Source organism: Kwoniella botswanensis, chromosome 1 (assembly GCF_036426115.1).
Source record: "Kwoniella botswanensis chromosome 1, complete sequence".
NCBI classification, from domain to species: domain Eukaryota; kingdom Fungi; phylum Basidiomycota; class Tremellomycetes; order Tremellales; family Cryptococcaceae; genus Kwoniella; species Kwoniella botswanensis.
In genome coordinates, this window is record NC_088599.1 from 16618674 (window position 1) to 16642270 (window position 23597).

General features: G+C 43.9%; 7 protein-coding genes across 7 annotated transcripts; 2 read left to right on the forward strand and 5 right to left on the reverse strand.

Moving 5' to 3' along the window:
* Positions 1 to 410: 410 nt before the first annotated feature.
* L199_006292 (uncharacterized protein) lies at positions 411 to 2021 on the forward strand (the record flags this gene model as incomplete). The annotated part of the gene is made up of 10 exons (XM_064891992.1): positions 411 to 614; positions 673 to 728; positions 783 to 875; positions 932 to 961; positions 1023 to 1067; positions 1127 to 1212; positions 1286 to 1432; positions 1498 to 1581; positions 1644 to 1741; positions 1824 to 2021. The coding sequence occupies 10 exons, from the start codon at positions 411 to 413 to the stop codon at positions 2019 to 2021; spliced, it is 1041 nt and encodes a 346-aa protein (XP_064748064.1).
* Positions 2022 to 2102: 81 nt separating this feature from the next.
* On the reverse strand, positions 2103 to 3445 carry L199_006293 (uncharacterized protein; the record flags this gene model as incomplete). Its single annotated transcript, XM_064891993.1, has 6 exons — positions 2103 to 2196; positions 2311 to 2464; positions 2547 to 2758; positions 2853 to 3084; positions 3206 to 3325; positions 3415 to 3445. 6 exons carry the CDS (start codon positions 3443 to 3445, stop codon positions 2103 to 2105), a joined length of 843 nt encoding a protein of 280 aa, XP_064748065.1.
* Positions 3446 to 4240: 795 nt separating this feature from the next.
* L199_006294 (uncharacterized protein) lies at positions 4241 to 5188 on the reverse strand (the record flags this gene model as incomplete). Its single annotated transcript, XM_064891994.1, has 5 exons — positions 4241 to 4401; positions 4515 to 4669; positions 4750 to 4828; positions 4889 to 4988; positions 5105 to 5188. The coding sequence occupies 5 exons, from the start codon at positions 5186 to 5188 to the stop codon at positions 4241 to 4243; spliced, it is 579 nt and encodes a 192-aa protein (XP_064748066.1).
* Positions 5189 to 6139: 951 nt separating this feature from the next.
* Positions 6140 to 11227, reverse strand: L199_006295 (uncharacterized protein; the record flags this gene model as incomplete). Its single annotated transcript, XM_064891995.1, has 4 exons — positions 6140 to 6833; positions 6938 to 7155; positions 7213 to 10077; positions 10169 to 11227. 4 exons carry the CDS (start codon positions 11225 to 11227, stop codon positions 6140 to 6142), a joined length of 4836 nt encoding a protein of 1611 aa, XP_064748067.1.
* A 1055-nt stretch (positions 11228 to 12282) lies between these two features.
* On the reverse strand, positions 12283 to 14682 carry L199_006296 (uncharacterized protein; the record flags this gene model as incomplete). Its single annotated transcript, XM_064891996.1, has 7 exons — positions 12283 to 12588; positions 12650 to 13054; positions 13114 to 13602; positions 13658 to 13694; positions 13755 to 13854; positions 13933 to 14299; positions 14371 to 14682. The coding sequence occupies 7 exons, from the start codon at positions 14680 to 14682 to the stop codon at positions 12283 to 12285; spliced, it is 2016 nt and encodes a 671-aa protein (XP_064748068.1).
* Positions 14683 to 15201: 519 nt separating this feature from the next.
* On the forward strand, positions 15202 to 18934 carry L199_006297 (uncharacterized protein; the record flags this gene model as incomplete). Its single annotated transcript, XM_064891997.1, has 15 exons — positions 15202 to 15404; positions 15468 to 15624; positions 15712 to 15825; positions 15916 to 16052; positions 16153 to 16225; positions 16287 to 16493; positions 16568 to 16751; positions 16818 to 16836; positions 16887 to 16905; positions 16964 to 17039; positions 17096 to 17148; positions 17225 to 17792; positions 17996 to 18186; positions 18280 to 18550; positions 18615 to 18934. The coding sequence occupies 15 exons, from the start codon at positions 15202 to 15204 to the stop codon at positions 18932 to 18934; spliced, it is 2592 nt and encodes an 863-aa protein (XP_064748069.1).
* Positions 18935 to 19355: 421 nt separating this feature from the next.
* L199_006298 (uncharacterized protein) lies at positions 19356 to 23560 on the reverse strand (the record flags this gene model as incomplete). The annotated part of the gene is made up of 12 exons (XM_064891998.1): positions 19356 to 19494; positions 19561 to 19625; positions 19686 to 19779; positions 19861 to 20048; positions 20147 to 20530; positions 20585 to 20635; positions 20696 to 20927; positions 20988 to 21097; positions 21157 to 22699; positions 22764 to 22814; positions 22878 to 23033; positions 23499 to 23560. The coding sequence occupies 12 exons, from the start codon at positions 23558 to 23560 to the stop codon at positions 19356 to 19358; spliced, it is 3075 nt and encodes a 1024-aa protein (XP_064748070.1).
* Positions 23561 to 23597: the final 37 nt, after the last annotated feature.

Below are 23597 nucleotides of genomic sequence, written 5' to 3' on the forward strand. Positions count from 1 at the left end.
ATTCGAGCAACCCCGCTGAGTCTTTATACCTTTAAGACGGTTATCATCACACAATTCCTGTCCACATGGTACCAACCTTCAAATAGATTTCGTTGGGAAGATAAACCATGAACGATGACGCGTTTCTCGGTGGTGTCCGACACGCCCATGTGAGTGACTACCCCGGACCGGAAATGACGGAAATGAGCCAGTCAAAGTCAAACCCACGCAAGGGAACGATGATCGTGGGTCACGCTACCTCCACCACCCTCCACATCACATCTCTCATCCTCACAACCTATATAAACAGACAAAGCCTCATAAGATCTTACATTCCCTCTGACCGACCCGTTGACATCTACCCTGCGCAAGATACGCCAATATTCACTTCGTTAGACAGTTAAATCATCTACATAGACAGATCACGAAAAATGCCCGCTATTGAACCAGGTTCTCTCGTCCTTGTGACCGGTGCTTCAGGATATATCTCTTCGCACACTGTTGAAGCGTTGCTCGATCGAGGTTATAACGTTAGAGGAACAGTACGAAGTCAAGATAAAGGAGAATACTTGAAAAACTTGTTCAAAGATAAGAAAGGCTCATTCGAGTATGCTATCGTAAAGGATATCGGTGAGGTGAGTAAAGCTAGAACAATTCTCAAAATGCGATGGTTGATCTTATCAATACTTTCAGGCAGGAGCTTTCGATGAGGCTGTAAAAGGAGTAGACGGTGTTGCCCATATGGCAAGGTAAGGGGAGCCTCTACGAGCTCACTATGAGTATACATTGACGTGAGATCGTAGTCCATTCCACTTCAATGCTGAAGAGCCAGAGGAACTCTTCAGACCTGCCATTCAAGGTACAGTAGGTGTACTTGAAAGTCTGAAGAAGAACAAGTGAGTGATGGATCGATTGCTGTACAGAATGCATTACTGACGGTTCATCTATACAGCCCAAACGTCCAAAGAGTGGTCGTAACTAGGTGAGTATTCCTACCATTCATTCTGGGGGTAACAAAATGGCTAAGCCACTTCGGATGATAGTTCCGTTGCATCCGTCATGAACTCAAATATCAAGCCTCCCCATACGTGAGTTCATCTTTACTGATCTTTAGTGGTCCTGCTTCATATGCTGACTTGGAGCGCAGATTCACGGAGAAAGATTGGAATGATGTGTCCCCTAAAGAATGCGAAGAACAGGGAAAGAACGCTTCTGGACAAGCCAAATACAGAGGTGAGTGTGCATCCTTCACTTTACAAAACGATCAGCGCGTACTGATTTTGGCTGGTCTTACTTGCGATTTTAGCCAGTAAAGCCCTTGCCGAACGAGCCTTTTGGAAATTCTTTTCAGACAACAAACCATCTTTTGACGGTGTAGCAATCAACCCACCTTTGGTACTTGGTCCAATTATCCATCAATGTGATAGCCCGGAATCACTCAATACCTCTGTTGGTGGGTGCTCGATCCTCCTCAGTCTCCCTTAGAAGGCGAAATCTGACTTATTCCGTGATGACCAGCTGTCTACTATTCATGGCTCAAGGGTGAAAAAACCGAAAAGGATCTTCCAGCTGGTGGTATGAACTACGTAGATGTTCGGGACAGTACGTGACATGTCTGCCGCCTCATCGTCGATAATCTCGGCTAATCCGATCAATGGTCGTAGCTGCCCTTGGTCATGTGCTCGCTTTGACTACTCCTGAAGCTAGCGGAGAAAGGTTTATCACTGGTAACGGACCGGTAAGCGGTAACGACTATGTGCTTGTGAGTATGCGTTAGCAGAATGAACCGCAATTGCTACCATATGGACAGTGATTCAGCTGACAGTCCCATGATTACCGTATAGCAAATCGCCAGAGATTTCCCAGACCTCAAGAATATCCCTAAGGGTAATGACGATGCTGAATTCAAGAAGAAGCTTGCCTCGGATGCGATCATACACGATGGGTCAAAAGCCACGCGTGTCCTTGGTCTCAAGTATCGATCAGTCGATGATACTCTCAAGGAAATGGGTCAATCTCTCAGAGAAAGGTTCAACTTCTAAATTTGAAAATTCACTGAATACTAAATACTGAGGATGATATGGGTATCTTGCATGAACTATACTGTCAATCCAAGGAACTGTTTACTCGAAATGAACGACTTTTCTTATATCGTCGAAGAACGAAGAAAACTTGACATCCGTTTCCATCTCTGCCCGGGCATGCCAGAATACGATCCTGCAGTCAATAGTTGACATATCAGCCGATGGTCAGGGGTTCTGAGCAGGGCAAGAACGTAACAATCCGTCTTTTGATCCTCCAGCTCGGGTCGATTGAAGTAAACCCACTCACTTAGAATCTTTATAATTTTGCCCATCGTCTTCAATGACAGAGGTGATAGTGTACCAAGTCCATTTTCGTAGATTACCACTATCCTTGTCATCGTCCGGATCTGCACCTGTACCAACTATAATCGGCGTTTCGCCGCATTTCTTGAGCAGATCGACTACATTTGCAAATAACATCGAAATACATGAATTATTGAATGGGACATTTACACTAGTCAATAATATAGGAATTTGACTCACACATTCTCTTCTTTTCCGCTTCCTCGGCTTCTGTTATCTTATCCTTATCGGTATCATCATTCGGATTCTTTTCAGAGAAATGATCGATAACGGGTCGTTTACCGCTTATCATATAATATGCGTCTGTAGGATCACCATAAGTTATTGAATCGGCGTTAAGTCCTAGGTATCCTCCCATCTGGATAGCGGCAGCTTCGAATCCCGATACGAGCCTATATACAATGAGATCATGAGCAAATAGGATACAAATCGGAGCATATCTCATGGGGAGACAGGATTGACGATCCCAGTCAAGTATTTACTCACCAGTTATCCTTTTCCCAATCAGTCTCATCAGGGCAATCACTATATGCTATTTCTTTTTCGAATATCCCACCATCGGTCTTCGTCAATCTGAAAGTGGCCTTATCATACTTTGCATCGCATTTATCAACTGGTTTACCATCGACTGAATACATTTTTTTCAAAGTATCTGGATCGGCACGGGCGAAAGCTCCTAAGGTTGCTCCTAGCCAACTTGTATCCCATTCGTTATTATCTAGTGTGATTTCAATGGTACCATATCAGTATTCTCTACGATATCTAGCGGTCACATGGAAATTGATCCAGAAAAAGCCAAAAGGTCGCAAGTTATGATGAGAAAAGTTAACTTCACTAACGCTCATGATATATAGATGCAGTCAATCCTTTATCATCACATAATTTCGGCAGGGAGTTGTCTCGGGGCATCAAGACGGCTCCTAAAGAGATTTGCGCCAGCGCAAGAAAGCTTAGGATCTCTACAACCCATAATTAAAAAATTCGATCAGTAACTTATCCGAAAGAATCATGAATGGCTGCTGAGGCTGATATACAGCACAATACTCACCATAAAGGTGACGGGATTGATGAGAGAACATCATAATACTTCACACGGTAGGATTGTAAATCAGGCAGATTTGTAATTAGTGACAAGATGGAAAGTAATTGTTAACAAGGAAAGTGAAAGATTTGCCAGATGAGGTTAGATCGATGGTAATGTACAGTATCTCAGAATCTGCATTTCCGACGAGATTGGTCCGTTTTACCTTTTCTCGTACTGGGGATACACTACCCTTTCATATTTTCACTGCAATCCTTTCGTATCAGGATCCGCTTGTTTAGGGGAATATGAGAAAGAGAAAGGATTTCATTGATTCAGTAGGGAGTCAGACAAGGGAAACGATCATTGACATGTTGGATCGTCGCCGTTGGGAAAGGGTCGATGGATGCAAGGAGCAGGCCAACACGTATCGTGTGACAGCAGAGAGGTTCGACTTGACGACCACATCATTGATTGCAGACGCGATAGTGCATCCAAATACGATATGTATTAAGAGGATTTTGGTACCAAAACTGCCACGCTCGATGAACACGATCTCATCTTCCACTACTATACATGATTGACAGAAGGATGCATAGACGTATACTATATTCAAGAAATGCGCCGTACAAGAGGTTGGTTCTCGATTGATACAGGATCAGAACTAGGATTGAGCATCTAGATAGACCACTTCTTGACAGAGTTCATAGAATGAATCAAAGTTGATTATATCTTCGTCATTCTCGTAGCTATTCCAATATCTTACTCTGAACATGCAATACAAATACAGCATGGGAATTAGCTCTTACAGTATGTTGTTCTCACTTGAAGTATGTGTAGAAGGAATACAGACTCACCCATTCGGTATTACTTTATCATTTGAAGTCTTTAGACCTTGTCCCGTATATTCCAGGATAGTGTACCATGACCATGTACTTAGGCTTAATTGATCATCACTGTGTTGACCTGTTCCCATTATGACTGGGATATCTTTGGATCGCTTGAATATTTTCTCTGAATTTACAAATACAATAGCGATCAGGTCAGCTGATTCCCCATGCTGTATATCCACAAACAAGAGGAAAAAGCAGAAGTACAGCAGTGAATTATCGTGATCGTCCACTCACTAAGTTGATCTTTGTCTTTTACAGCTTCGAAAGTGGCTTTTTCATTGGTCAACATTTTGAAAGCTTTGACGGGATCACCCCAAGTTATCTTATCGTGATCTAAACCGAAATAACCTCCCATCTTCAAGGCGGCAGCTTCCAATCCTGCAAACCACCTGATAATATCATATAGTAGAAAAACAAATCAATTTCCCTGACACTTGTTTACATGGATTAGCTTATATTTTGAACTTACCATAAACCATCATCTTTAGATGTGTAATCCGCATTTTCCGATATACCAGCTTGGTCAACTTGAATGGTAGTTTCCTCACCTTGAGCATTATATAGATGCTATTCAGCTTTATTAGTGACTTTTCCAGCTTCTCCTTCACCATCTCCAATATCCTTAAATACTTTTTGTAATTTATCTTTTTGCGTGTAGGCGAGGGAGCCGACGGGGGCCATTATCCAATGACTATTCCATTTATCGCTCTACACCAAGCACCTGATAATCAGTACTTACCAGTACACATACAGTAGACACAATAAGAACACAGCGAATGATAGAATTGGATCAGGTGAGGTAAAACGAGATGAGACAAACTCACATAATGAATCTCCTTATATTGTGGACTATCTTTCGATACCAATGGTGTATAATCGAAATTGTCCCTTTTATCATAATGTCTCATCGTGTTATTACCGTTTGGGTTTGGGTTTGCTTGCGAAAATGTCACAGAAGCTGTGTGATTTCAACAGAGATAGTGATACCATAATAAAATACTCATTATGTTAGCTTAGAGTACTCCGGTGGGATATACGATATACGATTCCACTCACACAGACATAAAAGGAGTATACGATTGATCATCATGGTATCTTATATATGAACTCGTGGAGGATATACGGCGCGGAGAGAGTTTACAAGCTCAACGAGATTATTTAGTATGTAATATGAATGCAGAGACTCTTCAAGAGCTTTATTATTACAGTGAGTAAATTAGTGCAGGAGAGTTGGTATAAAACAGATAAATAAACGAATGATTGAGATGTACTATACACAATACATAACAAGTCGAGAGCCACGCAAGAGGAATGAATACTGAACTGTACATTCACAATTACTCGTTCAGATCCCAGACTTACCATCAATCAGACCTCCTTCGAAGTAGGGGCAGTGGATAATCATTGATGAGTCAATGAAAGGACGATCGAGGAGATGTCTATATGTATTAACCAACCACAAGGGGCAGAGAGGTTCAAGGGAGGGATTCAAGAGTTTCATGCATACGTATCAATGGAATCATCAAATGTCATAGTGTGGAAATTGATTACTTAAGTGAGACAGGATGAAACATCGAATCGTAGGCAAGACAGAACGTCCACGTGGAAATAACCAAGGAATGAAATGAGTAAATGCAGTAGAAAGAATGAAAAGTGAAATATGATGAGTGAGATGAATCTTTACTATGTACAAGCAGTAGGATAATTTGATATGATTGTGTTATGATGTAGTTGTACAGTGATGTCGATGAGGAGTTTCGTTATGCACATTAAAGTTAATTTGGGTCGTTTTCGTACATTATGTGTTTTCGTAAGTTTGATTATTGTCGATGATTCGGTTGAATTTGTAGCCATATCGATTAATTGATAAATTGAGTTTGTGGTCTGACTTTCTTTCCCTGGCCCTGTCCTTGTCCCTGCGGTAGATCCGACCAATCTCCCGATCCTGTTCGTCGTCCCCAACTACTAGGCGGAGGAGGCGAGGCGTTCACTCCCGAACTCAGATTCGAAGGTATATATACCGATTGCGAATGTGATTGTGTTGAGGAATTATATCTACCTCTCGTATTTCTCGCTATCTCCTGTTGACTATTCGAAGGCAATGACGGTTGAGGTGGAGTACTGCTCATGAATCGTTGAGAAGGCGTGATGGGCGGTGGACCGAATTCACCTCCGAATACCGATTGAGCACCTCCCCCACCGGTTCCATAAGAGTACATCCCTCCTTGAGAGGGAGATCCACCAAATCCTGGTCCAGGCGATTGAGGTGGCATGTTGTATCCGTATAATTGATTGGGATTAGGAAACAACCCTTGACCTTGAGGATAACCATATCCTCCCATTGGGAATTGTCCCATCATTCCTCCCCAGCCCATCTGTGGCATAGATGAATAGGGTTGTTGTGCAGCGTACCCTCCTGATGCTTGACCAAAAGAAGCCGGCAGAGTATGGTTGGTTTGACCAGATACGCAAGATGCTCTTTCCCATTCTTCCTCTGAAGCTCGAAAGGCAGCAGCCATAAACTGCATTTGCCATTGCTGTTTCATCATGTTGCTATGGGAGGAAGGTGACGTCAGCATGAGCCAATACTGAAATGACGGAAGCTGGCTACTCAGAAAGCAGAAAAGCTGATCAGATAATTATGTGTATATACTCACCGTATAGCTTCAGCGTCCATCCCCTGCATTCCCATTCCCATTCCCATCTGAGGCATTTGACCCATCATAGCCATCTGATTCTGATCGTAGCTCATGTTCATATTCCACTGAACAGCTTGAGATTGGGGTTGAGGTTGATTTTGACCCATAGAGGAATAGCTTCGTTGTCTGGTATGATTGGTAGTGACCGAGTCGGCCTTGGGCTCTTGGTATGTCAACTGAAGGAAAATGTACGATCAGCACCTATAAGTCTACCAGATGATAATTGAACTGACCTGCTTATTAGCCTTTGAAGGCATTTGATCCCTTACCAACCGCCTATTCTCCGACTCCTTGGGAGTCAAAGGCTGATAGTTGACACTTCCACCCGTCGTGGCAGACCGGGAACTATCCGGACTGGCAGTCGAAGTCTTCCTCTTCTCTTCTACCTCAGGAGGAACTTTGATCAGCGTCTGAGCAGGAGATCGCTTTATCGTCGGTACAGTCGTTGAGGATGAGGAGGTAGATCTCTTCTTTTCGTTGTCGTGGGATGATGGAGGTCTTCCATAAGAAGATGAACTTGGTGTTGGCTTTGGTCGAGTAGAAGCGATGGGAGAAGTAGGATGGTTGGACGAACGATCCTTCAACGGCTGGACGATGGGTCCTAGTTCCATTAAAGTCTTGGGTCTCTGTCCAACAGGCGGATTATCCCTTCTAGTTGAGTTTGTGGAGATACCAAGAGCACTTTCAGATCTGGGCATGCCACCTATCCCTAGATTAGCAACGCTAGGTGATTTCCCAATTACTCTCCTATCCTGTCCAAGTGGTTTATCGTCATCCTCATTCCCATTCCCATTCACCGTCCGAGCTTGTATAGCAGAAGGATTGGTATCAAACATTGAAGAAACACGTTTCCGATTACGATTATTGATAGATGGTTTCCTAGGTCCATGAGGTACTCTCCTCTCAACACTATTCCTCTTTCTGCCATTTAAGTTCGATTGAGATTTGGTCTTGATTTTACTTTTCGATTGTGGGGTCGTACTTGAACTTTCCACCGTCCCACTTTCGTCTTCACTCTCCTCGTCACTTTCTTCCGTGTCTTCAAACTTGTGGGAAGGTTTTCTCGCTCGGGCAAAACTCGATTCAAATGTTTCTTTCGGCACACCAGTCGTAGTGGTGGTGATGGGTGATATGGTTGAATCAGACAAGGGTGATTTGATCTTTTCGGTCGAGTATCCATCATCTCTATCCCCTTCGCTTGTCTTGATATGACTTAGAGAAGGCTTCGAGAGGTTACTCGTACTTGCAGATGAAGCTATGCCTGCCAATCTTTGAGATAAAGGTGATCGTACCTTCTCTTCCACATCCGTGTTAGGTGCAGTAGTCTGCACCTTTGCCAAAGTAGCTTGAGAGGACTTGGTAGGTTCGTCTACTTTCTGCTCATCTCCTCCATAAGCGTCCATCGAGGAAAGTACAAAAGCAGGATCAAATCCATCGTCTGTCGTCGGAGATGTCCATAACCCAGAAATGATTTTCATCGGTTCTTCCAGTAACGACAGTTTCTTTCTGTTGGGAGGGGAAAGAGGAAGTTCGGACGGTTGTCTAGGGGGAGTATCAGGCATCTGATCAGGCGGAAGAGGGAGTTTGAGAAATGCGGTGGAAGTATCGTCAGCCTGCGGTAGAGGAAGGGGAGCAATGGGTGGGCCAGGTGCGCGAGTCGGACTGGGCGTTTCCCGTGAAGAGCGTGCCGGGGAAAGCGATATATCTCTATTTGACGTTGTTGACGGAGCAGGTTGGTCATGAATCAGAGGAGCGAGGTGTGAGAAGTATCCATCGATAGGTTCGATTTCTTCAGGCGAAGAAACGAAATCTCCTCCGCCCTCCGCAGGTTTCGATTGGTCCGTTTGTTGAGGATTAGGTGTGGATCGACCACTCGTAGAAGAGATGTGTGATCCAGGCTTATCATCTGGCGTTTGTGCTCCGTTCTTGGGCAATAAGTCATCTCGGGTCAACCTGGTGCTTTTGACCACGAACCCACTGCCCCCAGAACCTCCACCATTCCTCGTATGACCTTGTCTCTGCCTATGTACCGTAAAGCTAAGTGCTGGGTTCGGACTAGGTTTTCTAGGTATATCCTGAGGTCTACCCAAAGCGGGACTACCTCTGCGTGTTATATCGGATGAAGATATATTAGGACTTGGCGTAAAGCTCCTCTCGATCACACTTGGATTAGGACTTGGTGTATTCTTCCTATCGATTACTTCGGGACTGAGTTGTCTACTGGGGACGGCCGGAGAAGGTGAAGTTTTCCCTTCCGATTGATCGAACATCGTAGAGGGTATTCTATCGTTCGGTTTTGACACTGAAGGAATACCTATGTGTCTCATACTTGATAACGATTGAGAACTCTTCTCTCTTCTCATCATATCTTTACCTCTAATCGTACCAAGGGGTACATCATCCTCGTCGTCCAGATCGCCGTCAATCCCGCCTACATTACCATTAGCGGACAAAGAGGGATGTTGACCTGATATATTCCTCAAAGCAGTTGTTGAGCCATGTCCCGAATCGCTCATCGTAACTAAATTTTCACTAGGTCTTCTGATCCCTTTTCTGAACGCTGCCACACTGACTTTCGTAGCTGAAATAAACTCATCTCCAGTAGCTGAACCTAGGGAATTGGCTATACTTGCCGGTCTGGATATAGGGAAAGTAGGCGGTTGGCGCGGTGTACTGGCGTACGAGACAGGTGGACTAGTACTAGTCAAAGCTGATGGTGAAGGAATTTCGTTGTTACCGACCATAGGTGAAGTTAACAGATCACCTGAAGATATAGATGATCTAGGCTCCTTTCTGACGTGAGCCAAGTAATTCTCCAATTCTCCTGCACCCTCCACCTCCATCATACCAGATACATGTCTGAAACCTCTTAACTGGAATGACCCATCGTCAGGTTTTGAATTGTCGTCTAGAGCCAGAGATGTACGTGATAACGAACGAGTAAAGGGATTGTGGAAAAATGAGGAGGAAGGTCGGCGGAGTTGCTGGGGACGAGGTTGACGAGCTTCAGGTTGGGAGCAATCGAGGGATGGGCGATTGGCTGTGAGGTCAAGGGAAGTGTCGTTTCGGGAGTTACGGCGAGGTGTGGGAGAGTTGGACTGATCAATTGTCGAGTACATGTCAGCTAATCACGAATGACAACCACTAGATTTGGCGAGTGATTGGATGAAAAGCGAATTGGTGACATACCCTCTCAATCTCACTTCCGTCCGCAATACTCTTACTAGACCTCCTCTGTCTCTTCCAAAACTTGTTTTTCTTTTCTGCTGATTCCAGCAATTCCATCTTATTTGCCTCGTTGTGATCGTGATCCGTCGAAGAGATCTCCAAGAAGGTGTTATTTTCCTGGGAGATCTCATCTTTATTTACGATAACAATCGATTCATCAGTGATTGAAGGTGTCATACCTCTAACCCCTCCATCTATCTCAAGATCACCATTGACATCGTTTCTGCTGTTGCTTGCCACGACGGTCGGTGTGGGATTTATAACTGGCGCAATTGCATTGGTTCTCAACACTTTTTCAGGAGGTGGATTTCCAGGTTGATCATGATCATGATCAACTTCGAAATTGAGCTGACCCAATATCCCACCAACTTGTCTAAATTGTCCGCTGGTTACTCGATCTTTTCTTCTGGCCGATGACGATGGGGAATCGAATTGATCGTGATTGTGATCATCATCGAAAATATGCTCTTCTGGACCAGGATCCTGACGCCGAGTATGGGCAGAAAGAGGATGCGTAGTAGCTAATGGAGAGCTGGGCTGAGGAGGGAGTGGAGGATCAAAAGAGAGTAATGTCGATCTTCTCTGTCTACCGTTCGGCGGTCTTCGATCAGTATTTGATGGTGAATTAGGAGCAGAAACTATCCCCGATCCTGAAACTGATCTTGGATGTGGGGGAATAGGTAAGGATGCTTGTGAATGAGACTCATATGGTAAACCTGTTACTAAATTCTCCTTTGCTTTCTCTTTGCCTTTAGATTTATCTTTCTTGAATGATTTGGCCAACTTGGAAGTTATTGAGTTACTAGATGGGGAAGGTGGTGGGATTGTCGGTCTGGCCAATCTCGATGACGATGGAGAGTCATGGAGATTGGGCGATAGATGGGTAGTAGATGTTGGTGTGGAGGGTCTTGGCGTGGATGTGGAAGTTGTCTCATTCCGGGGCTGAGGCTGTTTCAATGATGATGCTGATGCGGTTGAAGGAGAGGGTGAAGAATGTTTGAACCTCGATAATAAACCCATTGTTCTGAGGTATATAGCAAGAAAGGTTTTGAATTTTTCCTTGGGGAAGTCCTATGAAAACAGTAGGGAGTAGTGTTAGTACATCTATTCTCGATCGGAGTATACTGCTTCTGTACATGTGTTATATGACAATGACGGAAGTATGAGGAAGAACGAAGAGCCGTTTGAGATAGGTCAAACTGAAAGTGTTATAACTATGATTTTACAGTGACATGAAATTGATGATTTTGATGGATGATAATCCGTTTTCACCATGACAAAGGAGCAAAGTAAAGGGCGATGAGTATGATTGTTTCTACAACTTCCGATTACGGTGTGGTACTGTGGATGATACACATGGTAAAGGGGTATCTGGGTGTATGTGTGTATGATGCGACCAACTACGGAGAGAAAGGACGGAACCCAGACTCACTTTGATGATGTTCACTTTCACTTGTTGAACCCTTCAATGTCCTTCTTCATTTGTCCAATACCTATGCCTACACTGATTTATTGTCCATTCTAGCAGATAAGTTATCGATGATGGAGGAAGAAGATGTTTGACCAACGATGGCACGTGCCCTGTATGCCCTTCCTTGTTCTTCACTGATGCGATGATGATGATGATGATCCGATGATATTCTCGTTAAGGTGGCAATTATATAAGGTTCGAGCCAAGCCAAAGAGATACCTCTAGGTCTGCTAGTTCCGATCGTCCTATACGTTGGTCATTACTCATTTCAGAAATACTGTACAGACCATGTCATGAATTGAAGGTGGCAAGAAAGACAAAAACCAACAGAGAAAAAAAAGGCTATGCTTTTGTTCTGTTATGAGGATGAATTTTGTGACGTGACGTTTCAGCTTCTAAAGTTGTTCCTGACTTGCGAACGAGCGGGATGATCCGGGGTCTCCGATACGACCATGGTAGTACGAGTTACATAGGAATACGATGATGAGTGTGATAGATGATGATAATCTATGAGTGGGTATGGGTAATATGGATGAGAACTAAGTATGTACAAAAATCGAATGTCCCTCTACAATTTAATGTACAACATGAACATGAAAAGAAATCAAATTAACAGTTCATCGTCACTCTCCCCCACGTCTTCTCCTGCTTGAAACGAGCACGTACCCCATATCTGTCCGTGGCTCATCGGTAGATGATCATACTGGTCTTTGTCGATGAGCAGCTGATTTTCACTGTCTTCTCCGTCAACACATTGAGGCACTGTGTGGTCCATGTGGAGAAGAGGCCTCCGAAGCTCGTGGTCAATGGTCGCGTGGGATTTGTTAAATTGAATGAAAGGGAATTGACCATTCTGATGATATTTCTCATGATGGTAGTCATGGCTCGTGGGAACTTGTTCAGGAGATAGCTATACTTGGAAGTCAGTGCTTTAATAAAATCAACGGTAGAATGAAACAGTAAAAACTTACTCCCATCGTCTTCTCTTCCTTCATCAATTCAGCTTCTTCCGCTCGATCCTTATCGATCAATAACCCCAGCTCTTTTTCCTCATCCTCTTGGTCCCCAAAATCCTCTTCGATCAGCAATAAATCCTTGTCATCATCATTCTCATCTTCTTGACCGATCAGTCCATCGTGGCAAGGTGGACCTTCCAGCAAGAGCTCGTCATCCTCCTCATATGGCTGGTATTCGTCTTCCTGATCGATTAGGAGTTCGTTCCCGGAGGAGTAAGCCGCGATACTTTCTGTATCTCCAACTTTGTCTATCTCCGGGTAAGACTGAGGGATAGAAAATGGGTTTCCGACCTTGATATGAGGTTGAGCAGTGGAGAATGACGTGTTTTCCTTTGAGATTTCTGTACCGTTGGAGACCAACTGTGAAAGACCATGTATCAGAACTCAGCCAGGTCTAAAGATATGTTAACATCACTCACTTTGATCTTATTATATGACATCTTCCCAGGTTTTCTCCTTCTATACTCGAAATTGGATCGACCGATCTGTCCCAGCACATCTCCAATGATTCTTTTCAACTTCTTCTCCGTCTTATTACTCCCCTCTCCGTCCCATTCTCTTCGCTTATGCATCACCTGCTCTAGGTAAGCATGGCAGCGGTCGGAGGGATCCATAAACTCCACCTCAGGTGAATCAGACTGTCTCTTCTTCTTACTCGGGTATGAAGGTCCTTGTTCGCCTTGGCTCTGAATTTGACTTTGAGGAATGCTCTTTCTTTTGCCCCTTCTGGCTTGGAGCTCTGAACCTCCTCTGACCATGCTATATAACTTCTCTTCTTGATGGAGAGAGATGGGTTTGAGGAGCTGGTTCATCTCCTGTCGAAGAGGCGTATTGTACATGTTTGAAAGGTGGAGTAAATGAGTCAGAGCGCTAGGGATACCTCGGGGAATATGGAGGGTGGATGAATACTGTAAATGAGTCCTCGAGTCAGTTCCTGGTAAATGCCTGTCTGATAGAACTCACAGACAGTAGACCACCGTCGAATATAAGTGGGAAGCGGCTAGAGTATAGTGTCAGGTATACAATATCTCTATGGTGAGGTAAATCCTCTTTGGCTCACCGGATGAACTGCTCCCTGATCAGTCTATCAATGGACGATCGTACCTGTGTCAGGAGCCAGTTATTGTGAATGTCAAGTTGAGGAGTCACGACTAGATCACCTACGAAACAAGTGCCAGGGAAAGGCGCTTTCGAATTAGCAAATCATAAAGCCTCTCCTGCACTGAAATGAGACTTACGAGCCTGGACTCCCTGTGAGGTAGAATTGTTATACTGAGAGGAAGCCCCATGAACAATATCCAATTCATGGATGAACAGTATGTCCTCATCATGCTCTTGATCTTCTTGTCCTTGATCCTCCTGCAGTTGCTGATTGCGCTTGATAGGGCTGTTAGGTCTGTTTACAACCCATTCGTAGAATATATCGACACCGGTTAAAAATGCAATAGGGGATGCTGACGGTATAAGGTTTTTGAACAAGACATTTTTAGTGGGGCAGGCTGTCAAAGGATTGAGGATCAAGGTAGTGAATTTTGAGGTAACAACAGAGGTGGAAGGCGGGTCGATCACTGGCTCTAATGGGGATAAGCCGAGCGCGGAATGATTCTAACCTCATGAGTAATCTCATCAGTGTATCTCATCCGCAACATATCTGCCCTGGACGGTATGTGACCTACTACTTTGAAGTTGTACATGAATAGATCTCTAACACGACCTTCTATCCCCTCTCCCACACCAATATCCCCCAATACATCCTTGTCCACTGTGAGGGTTATTGGTACCTTCCCTCCGACAGGCATCACCACCTCTGTACATCCCTCTAGTTTCCTGCCGATCACCGATGGAGACAGCGGTGGGGATTGGATGAGTAGATGAGGGATGATCTTGATCCTGAGGGTGGGAGCGTAAGGCGCAATGGGTGAAGTGAAGAAGTGGGAGTAAGGAAGGGAGATAGGTTTGGTAGGCAGGACAGGGTGAGAGTGGGACATGGTGATATGATGGCGAAATGACTAATCGTGATCAATCATCTCTTACGCCGTGTCTTGAGTGGGTCGTTCAGTCTGTGATGGGATATGTATGACGTGAGGGAGGAAGAGAGGGAATGGGGAAGAAAGAGAAATGAATACGTTGTACTCGTATGGTGAACCGAGGGGGTGGACCTGTCAAGTGGAGGGGAATGGAGGGGTCAGTGCGCAGTCATATTTACTCAATCGGGTAATCCGAGTGCCCGGTGATCACTGTGATCACTATCGCACGTGGGCTGAATACGCACGGTGACGCGCTTGGCTCAGAGGACAAGAATGAAAATGACAAGATATCAGGAAGTGAAAATGAAAATGACGATACGATGTCGAGATTGAATTTATTGCACTTCTAAATATACCATCTCGTTTGGTATAGCAAGAGTATACCATTCATAGATATAAGACTCAGTTCAATCACTTCACCTACCATCTCATATCTCACAGCTATCATTTGCAACTCGCAAGAGTGGATATCAATCAAAAATGCCTCCTCTCCGAGTTGGAGCCTCTTTACCGACCCTACTCACCCTCACCCGTCTATTCCATGCTATACCCAGACGATCCGAAGAATGGGTTCTGGCAGCACCACCTCCAATCGAACCTGAAGATCCACCCGATAGTCCTGCTTTTTGGTGGAAATTGGGTTTGAGTGTCGTATTCGTATTGTCAGGCGGTGTATTTGCTGGGTAAGTCGATAACAAAACGAAGAAGGGGGTTGCCAGGCTGACAATGTGTGAGGGATGAAATAGATTGACATTAGCGTTAATGGGTTCGGACGATCTGAATTTACGAGTATTAGCTACATCCTCATCTAACCCCAAAGAAAGAAAGGCAGCTGGGAAAGTGTTGAAATTGCTTTCGAGAGGTAGACATTGGGTATTGGTGGTTTTGTTGTTGAGTAACGTTGTATGTCCTACTCCATTCTTTTCACCCTCACCACATCAACAGAAAAGATAATTTACTGATTTGGTCCATGTGTCTCGATTGATATAGATTGTGAATGAGTCTTTACCGATCTTCTTAGACGATGTTCTAGGAGGTGGATTATATGCTGTCATTGTATCGACTACTATGATTGTCATTTTCGGTGAAATCATTCCACAAGCTGTTAGTTCTGCTGTCCAGCTTCATCCATCTTTACTATTGTGAGCTACATAGATAGCTGATGGTATTCTTCAATCTATCCTATTTTTATAGGTTTGTGTACGATACGGTCTAGCCATCGGAGGAGCTTGTGCACCGATGGTCTGGTGTTTCATGATTCTCTTTTCACCTATTGCTTGGCCTACTGCGAAGTTGCTAGATTATATATTGGGTACGGACGAGGGTCATACGTGAGTCTGGCAATACTATCTCATCTCCTACCTATTGACCGTGAAGTTGCCCGTACATCTTCTCCAAGCTGACGATTGTCTTTTTTTTTTCGTTCTTCAGGTACAAGAAAGCCGAATTGAAATCATTCTTACAATTCCATCGAGAAGGTGAGGAACCACTTCGGGATGATGAGGTGAGTGATATTCATACGACTAAAGCTGCACAGCTAATATGTTCTGTTGGACAATCTATAGATTGGAATTTTGAATGGTGTACTTTCCCTAAATGACAAGCACGCCAAGGAAATCATGACCCCAATCAAAGATTGTTTGACCCTGGCTTCAGACAAGATCTTGGATCACGAGGCAATAGATCAGATTTTGTTATCTGGCTTTTCAAGAATACCTATTCATGAACCTGGACAGAAAGATAATTTCATTGGAATGTTATTGGTCAAGAGGGTATGTCAACGTACCATACTGCTACATTCCAGTACATTTGTCACTTACTCGTGTTTCCGTTCTTTTCGCTATAGCTGATCACATACAATCCCGATGACGAATGGCCAGTGTCGAAATTCTCCTTGTTGCCCTTACCCGAAGCTAAACCAGATATCAACTGTTTTCAAGCTTTGGACTATTTCCAAACTGGACGAGCGCATTTGTTATTGATCAGTGAAACTCCAGGCCAGAAAGGTGGTGCAATAGGAATCGTTAGTTGTAAGTTGAAAACCAAACTTCAACTCAAATGTGGGGGTCATAGCTAACGTTCGGGCCTAAATCTAGTGGAAGATCTGATCGAAGAGTGAGTTAGCTAGGTAACTGTGAAGAAGGCGATAGCTGATATTCTCGCAGAATAATCGGCGAAGAAATCGTGAGCTTCCTTTTGTCCCTTTCACAGCAGATGAAACCTAGCTAATTATACGCTATAGGTCGACGAGACGGATCGATATGAGGATAATCACTCGAAGAAGATGGCTAAGCGATCAGGTCCAGCTGCTGTGATGCGTGAGTGACATATCAGCGGAAAAAATGTTAGAAACGGTTGCTAACGGCCATTATAGGTGGTATTATCGAAAGGAGAAGAGTGATCAACGCCTTCAGTCGACGTCCATCTGTGAGTGATTTACTGCATCTCTGTATACATTCTGTAACGTCTGATGAGCTAATATATGCTGGTGTACCTGTTATAGCGATCAAACACCCATGACACAACTCCCAACAACCCTGCTCAAAACACCATCAGCTTACCTCCCACAAATGGCAACAGTGGTAATACCCAAGATGGGATATTGATCCAGATCGATAATGGTAATCTCGTAGCTGAGCCTGTGGGATTCAGAGGTGAATCTGAGGATAGTGTACAAATAGATCAAAGTAAAAAATTGACTGTTGGTGAGAATCCAAATATCAAAACAAACTCGAACAACCAGCCGGAGAATTTGATGGATACCATCGAAGAGACTAGTCCGATTGACCCTACGCCCAAGACAGTCACAACGGAAGAAGAACAGATAAATGTTACGGTCGATATGTCCGATAAAGATGCTAATCTGTTATCGCCTGATCCTCAAAATCAGAATGGTGATGAAGAAGGTTCAGGTTCAGGTTCGGCAAGCGGTACGGTCAGTGGAAATGTTAGTGAACATGAAGAATCGACCGTAAATGGCAGTACCGATGGGACTGGTGGTGGGGAAGGTTCGGGAACAGGACAGAATAAGAAAAAGAAGAAGAAGGGAAAGAAAGGAAAGAAAGATAAGAGTTAGTGTGGATGTTTTATTTACGCTCTTCCTCTTGATCCAACTACAACCTTGAATTTCTCAATCTATCTCTTACGATCTCTGTTTGAGAGTATATATATCAAAAGCTTGCATATACACGATTCCTTCCTTCTCAAAATGTATCAAACAATCAATCAATTCATGCATGCTTGCTCATTTAAACTTTCTGTTTGTTGATGATAGCGAATCGAGATGATATTCCGAACTCATCTGTATCTTCTTTACCTTTCGAATCCCATCAATCATTTTCGGGAGCATGTTCGAATTTCCTACAAAAGTACGACGATAATTCATGTGCACCTTCGGCCAATGAGGATGAGCTGAAGGTGAGTGTAAGGAAGAGGAACAGAGGTTGGAGATGGGTTGAACATCGAGTGAGTGATCGTGTAACTTCACTGAGATGAAGAGTGGAAAGAAGAAAATTATATGACATGGCTAATCGTCTTATACTTGCATGTACGGAACAGTGGGTTCCGCATCAAGGATACTTGTATAGGAAATTAACCAAATACATCCCATACATTCTTACCCCCAATTCCTCTGCTTCGCGAGAAGAGGTAGAAGAAGCTGTAATAGTAGAAGAAGAGGGACTGGAAGATGATATACCCGATCAAGCTGCTGCGGTTCCTTCGTCTATCACCCCAAATCAAAGGGGACGGAGAGTGGATATTGAAGAATATATTGTCTATTCAAGGACTTATGGTTGTCCCCAATTTTGTTTCAGGGCATTTGATGAGAGTGAGTAACGAATAGGAATCGAAGTGGTAGTTGAGGACTGATGTTGTTTATTGTATCGGTATAGACGGCGCACCATTGACTGTACCAATGCTCTTATCACTCAATCTCCTCAAAGGAGGAGCTGGAGGAGCTACAAATTCTACAAATCCAATGGACGACACCTTAATGTTAGATGACAGTTCGCCATTTCCATTGTTACAATCGCTCGAACATCCCACTACGGGTGAATTGGTGTTAGGTATACATCCCTGTAGAGTATCTAATGCTGTTCAAGAGATCCTCAGTGCCGAAGAACCAAAAGAAGGTATGAAAGACGAGAGATTGGAATGGTTGGAATGTTGGTTAATGCTTACTAATGATATTGTCGATTTGAGTTATCCATGAATTAATTTGACTAGTATATGTAACAGTACTCGTATATCCATGCATATCATTTCCACTGGTTATCTATACGAAGGAGTTGAAAAGACGATCAGATACGCTCGCAAGTGCTTTTTAAATAGCGTAGTAAGGATTCGAATTGCTTAAAGTCATAGCTGCATCTATTGGTATAATTCATTGCCTATGGTTTAAATGGTAGTAAATATGACTGAACTTATCTTCAAACGTCGAAGAAAATCAAGGAAAAGGCTACATTAAAGAATAACTCCAAAGAATAAAAAAGAAAAGACGACCGACGAACCCATCTATGCTTCGAATCATGCTTCCACTTCCATGTTTTTGATTGGATATGGGTGACATTTTTTCGCCTATTTTCATTCCTAATTGCTATTGTTTCTTCTTTTTTTGCACTCACATAGCACATCTACAAACCTAAACTCCTCATTATCGCATATCCAACCGTAACAATGACGAACGTAGCCAATACCGAAGCCGGTACACCGTTCTTCAAGAAATCAGATGCGCCGATAAATCGTTGGCCTAATTTGTTCTCTTGTGTGATTCTACAAGCCTTAATCTCAGCAAAGATCTAATTTGGCCATAGTATGATTAAGCAAATCACAACTCACGCTGTCATGTTTGGGAATCCAGAGACGGGTAAGCCCATACCCGCTGAGCAGATCAATGCTGTTGCCTAAATTGCACATCACACTGTCAGACGAATCTTGCGGACTAGCCATTCCGAACAACTCACCATGATCAATAATCTGGGGTGAGGCTCGTCTAAGGAATCTCCAATCCTGGTGGCGATAGGAACGAGAAGCACAGCTGCGATGGTGTGCGAGATACTACGACGGATGAACCTCATCAGCACCGATTCCGATTGATCTTTCAGGAGATAGTTGGCAGATATGATCGATGAAACTCACAAGGTAGCGATCACCAGAGCCAATAATGAGAAAACGATCAAAATCGAGTATAAACTTAAACCCTGAACCATTCTTTCCAGCACTTCATCTAATACATCCAATAATCCAGAAGATAACGTAGCTTTTCCTAAAGCTATACCACCCATAGCTAAGAAAACGATCGACCAATGGAAAGAATGGAAATCTTCCTATCTCCCCAATAACAACGATTAGCACTACCCTCATTAGAGAGATTATACATGTATGTGGGGCAGAGGCGAGATTGGTTTTATTTGACCTGACTTACCTTTGATAAGATACCTGTACCGAAGAAAGCCAACAAGGGTATAATCGCAATGATACCCATATCGCCCACGATACCTTCCATTGATTTTTCCGCGCACCACAAAGCGATGGTTATACCGCTGACGACAAGGACATACCAATGAGTGGTCGTGAGACTATCGGTGTTCTTTCTCATCTTAGGTATACTGAGGTCGTTCTCCCATTTGTAGTTGATATGCAAGAATGCCCAGATCGTTACTACAGACAAGGAAGCGACAGGTAAGGAGATCGCAAACCATTGTGGCCACGATAAGGGTGGATCCATTGATCCTAGAGAGATGAGATTCTGAGGCGATGAGATGGGTGAAGCTTGACCTCCGATATTGGATGCTAAGGCGATGGCGATCTGAAGAGTATCGATCAGCTTGACACGACTGTCCAGTTAGGATGAACAACTTACGATCAAACATTTGGAGAACATAGATTTGGGATGGAGTTCATCCGTGATAGGCTGATTGATCGAATTCCGTCAGTCTCTTTTCCTCGTCTACGAAAGGTACAACGGACTCACCTTGATCAGAGCATAACAAAGTGTCGGAGCAGCGACATTACTGATCCACATACTGGCGAAAGTAGCCACGAACATGAGAACCAAAAGGACGACACTGGGTTTGGTACCAGCAGCATTCAAGATTCTGGACGCAGTCATGACGTCTAGACGGGTTTTGGACAGTACAGCGGCGATGGTGAAACCACCAATGAGCAGCATGATCGTTGGTGAGAACATCTGAGAGAAGATGTATCTATCGCAAGGTAAAATCAGTCAGGACTTTTGGTAGAGTAATACGGAGAGAATCACTCACTTTGTACCATCCGCTGCCGAAAGACGGGTCTCCCCGTCGGCAGATCGAAGTACACGCAGGAACACAACAAGCAACGGGACAGCGAGGGAGGTGACAAACAACGGGATAGCCTACATTCATGATCGTCAGCTATCAGGGAATGACGACCTACCATGGTGGAACAGCTCACCTCGGTTGCCCAAAGGATCGTACAGAAGATTAACATTGCCAAACAATTACTTTCTTCTACACCTTCCATAGGTGAAATATGCACAATAGCTAATAAGATCGCAGATGCGATACTGAGTATGACCACTCTTGATGTCAACCAGTGAGGTTTCCTAAATCTTCCCAAGGGGGTTCTGAAGGAATCCTTCGTAGTATCAAATGAAGAAGGTAGATCTTCTGGTGTTACCGATCTGAAAATTCCAGTATTCTTGTTATGTCCCGAAACCATTTGTGACCAAACTGTTTCTCTATCCACGACGACTTTTTCTCTCAACTGGGATCTTAATTGTTCTTTAGCCAAATCTTCATCACCCGCTGCAGCGACTCTTCTATACAAGAACAAAATCTTTGCTAATAATTGGTCCAGTTCCTCTTTCGCTTCGGATGTCCAGGGTGAATTTGATAATACTTCATCAGTGATATATTGCTTCTTCATCTTGTTATTGGTATTTTTATCGTACTTCTTCAAGATCTTCTCGAACGCAGTCATATTCAAATCAACATATTGTTTCAGCGCATAAGCTTCCAACCATACTGAGCTAATTCGCTTCTTGAATCCGATTCTGAGGACAGTTCCATAATCGTTATTTGCCGTCCAGATAAACACAGGTCTTCTAGCGTTAGGTCCGGCGAAGCCGTGACTGTTTCCTCCTCCCTCTCCACCTTCCTCTTCATCGTGCGGGACTCTGGGTAATGCCCATTGGGGGACGGTAGCAGGGTCCATCTGAACCAGACCTAACGAATGGAACCTTCTTCTGGGCCATGAGAAGTCACCTTCGTGTGATGAAACGGATGAGAAGGAAGTTCGTCGATCCTGGGTGGAAGCTCCCATTCCTAATTCGTCAGTTGACGATTCCAGGTCTGACGAATGTCGTGGTTTTCTAGGTAAGGGGACTTTTCCGGGATTGGGTGAGATGGCTGGAGTAGATTCATCGAAATAGCTACTGGTCATTGAATCACCCATTCCAGGTCTGTTCTGTCCACGATTCGAGCTTCTCTCCCTTGGTCTCATGGAGGCTTCGAGTAAGTCCGCCTCATCCGGATTATTCATCACGCTTCTTCGTCTACCGAATCTCCTCAACCCACCTCCAAATCGACCGACGATAGATTGTCTACTTCTCGTAGGTGATCTGGTGACAGTTTGCGACATGGTAGGACTCATGAGTCCATCAGTTTCCCTAGGTTCCTCATTCAATCCATCTTCATCCTCCTCATCGACTTCTTTAATAGTATCATCTTGACCCAGATCTCTTTCTTCCAAACCCGCTACCTCTTCCTCCAACAATTCAAATGATCGGAATACCTCTTCTAACTTTGTATGGTAGAACTCGGTTACTTTGTTTCTCTCTTTGTCTAAAGCCTTCTTAAAGTCTTCAGGGTTGGCGTATTTATCCTTTTTACGACGGTGTAACGGAAGGATAGAGGAGGTTTCACTATCCTGAGCGGTAGAATGGTAAGTGGGATCAAGTGGATTGGAAGGGAAAAGCTTCTTCAGCGCATCATAGCTGATTAATATTCCATGATTAGCGGATGTCCGTGATTGGAGGTATGAGCGGTCTTTTCACTTACTCCACGTAGCAATCCCACCATTCGATATTGCTGTTCAGCTCCAGCAGAGTACTGTGTATGCCAACTTTCAGCTACTGAGATTTGTCAAAGATTTGGAAAAGAGAGGAGACATACCCAAACTTCATCTTATCTCCTTTCTTTGGTGCCCTATGAGCCTTTCTCCAAGTCCAGTTGGTGTTATCTCTTGTGATATCCGCACCTAGCGGTTGTAAACTAATGAGTTCCTCTTCTTCTTCTCTTCCAGCTCTTTCTTCTAGTCTGATACCTGTCCTAAAGAGTTTATAAATAGCTTGTTGAAGGAGATTCACGGATGGGAGGAAGGATGGAGATGAAATTTGAGGTGTCACGTTTGATACAATGTTGAAATGGCCAATTGAGATTAGGTTGTTTGTCGCCTTTCGCCGATGACGAATTACCGCAGCTTCAGACGAAGATACTCAAGTACAGTACGACATATATGTGTAAGAAGGGAATGGGGTCAAAGATATCAAGGCCTCATCAAAGTGATGTTCTGTTAGAGTCGTAAAGAACCGAAAAGTCTATATTCGGAGACGAATGAGACGAGTGTAAAAGCCAATACAGGTCTAGGGTGTAAAAGTGGAGTGGGAATTAGGTGGTTGGTTGATTACTTAGTGTTTGCGCGTGTCTCGAGTTTAGAGCCAAGAGTTAGATCCAATCGATTGCTTAGCCAATACGACAAGACCAAGCAAACTTCAGAGATACCTGTAAGCTTACACAACGTCGAGGGAGAAAGGTTCGGTGGGCCATAGCAACGATGAACACGAATTGACCTGCATTAGCAGATTCTACATTGCGATTAGCGAGTCAGACGTT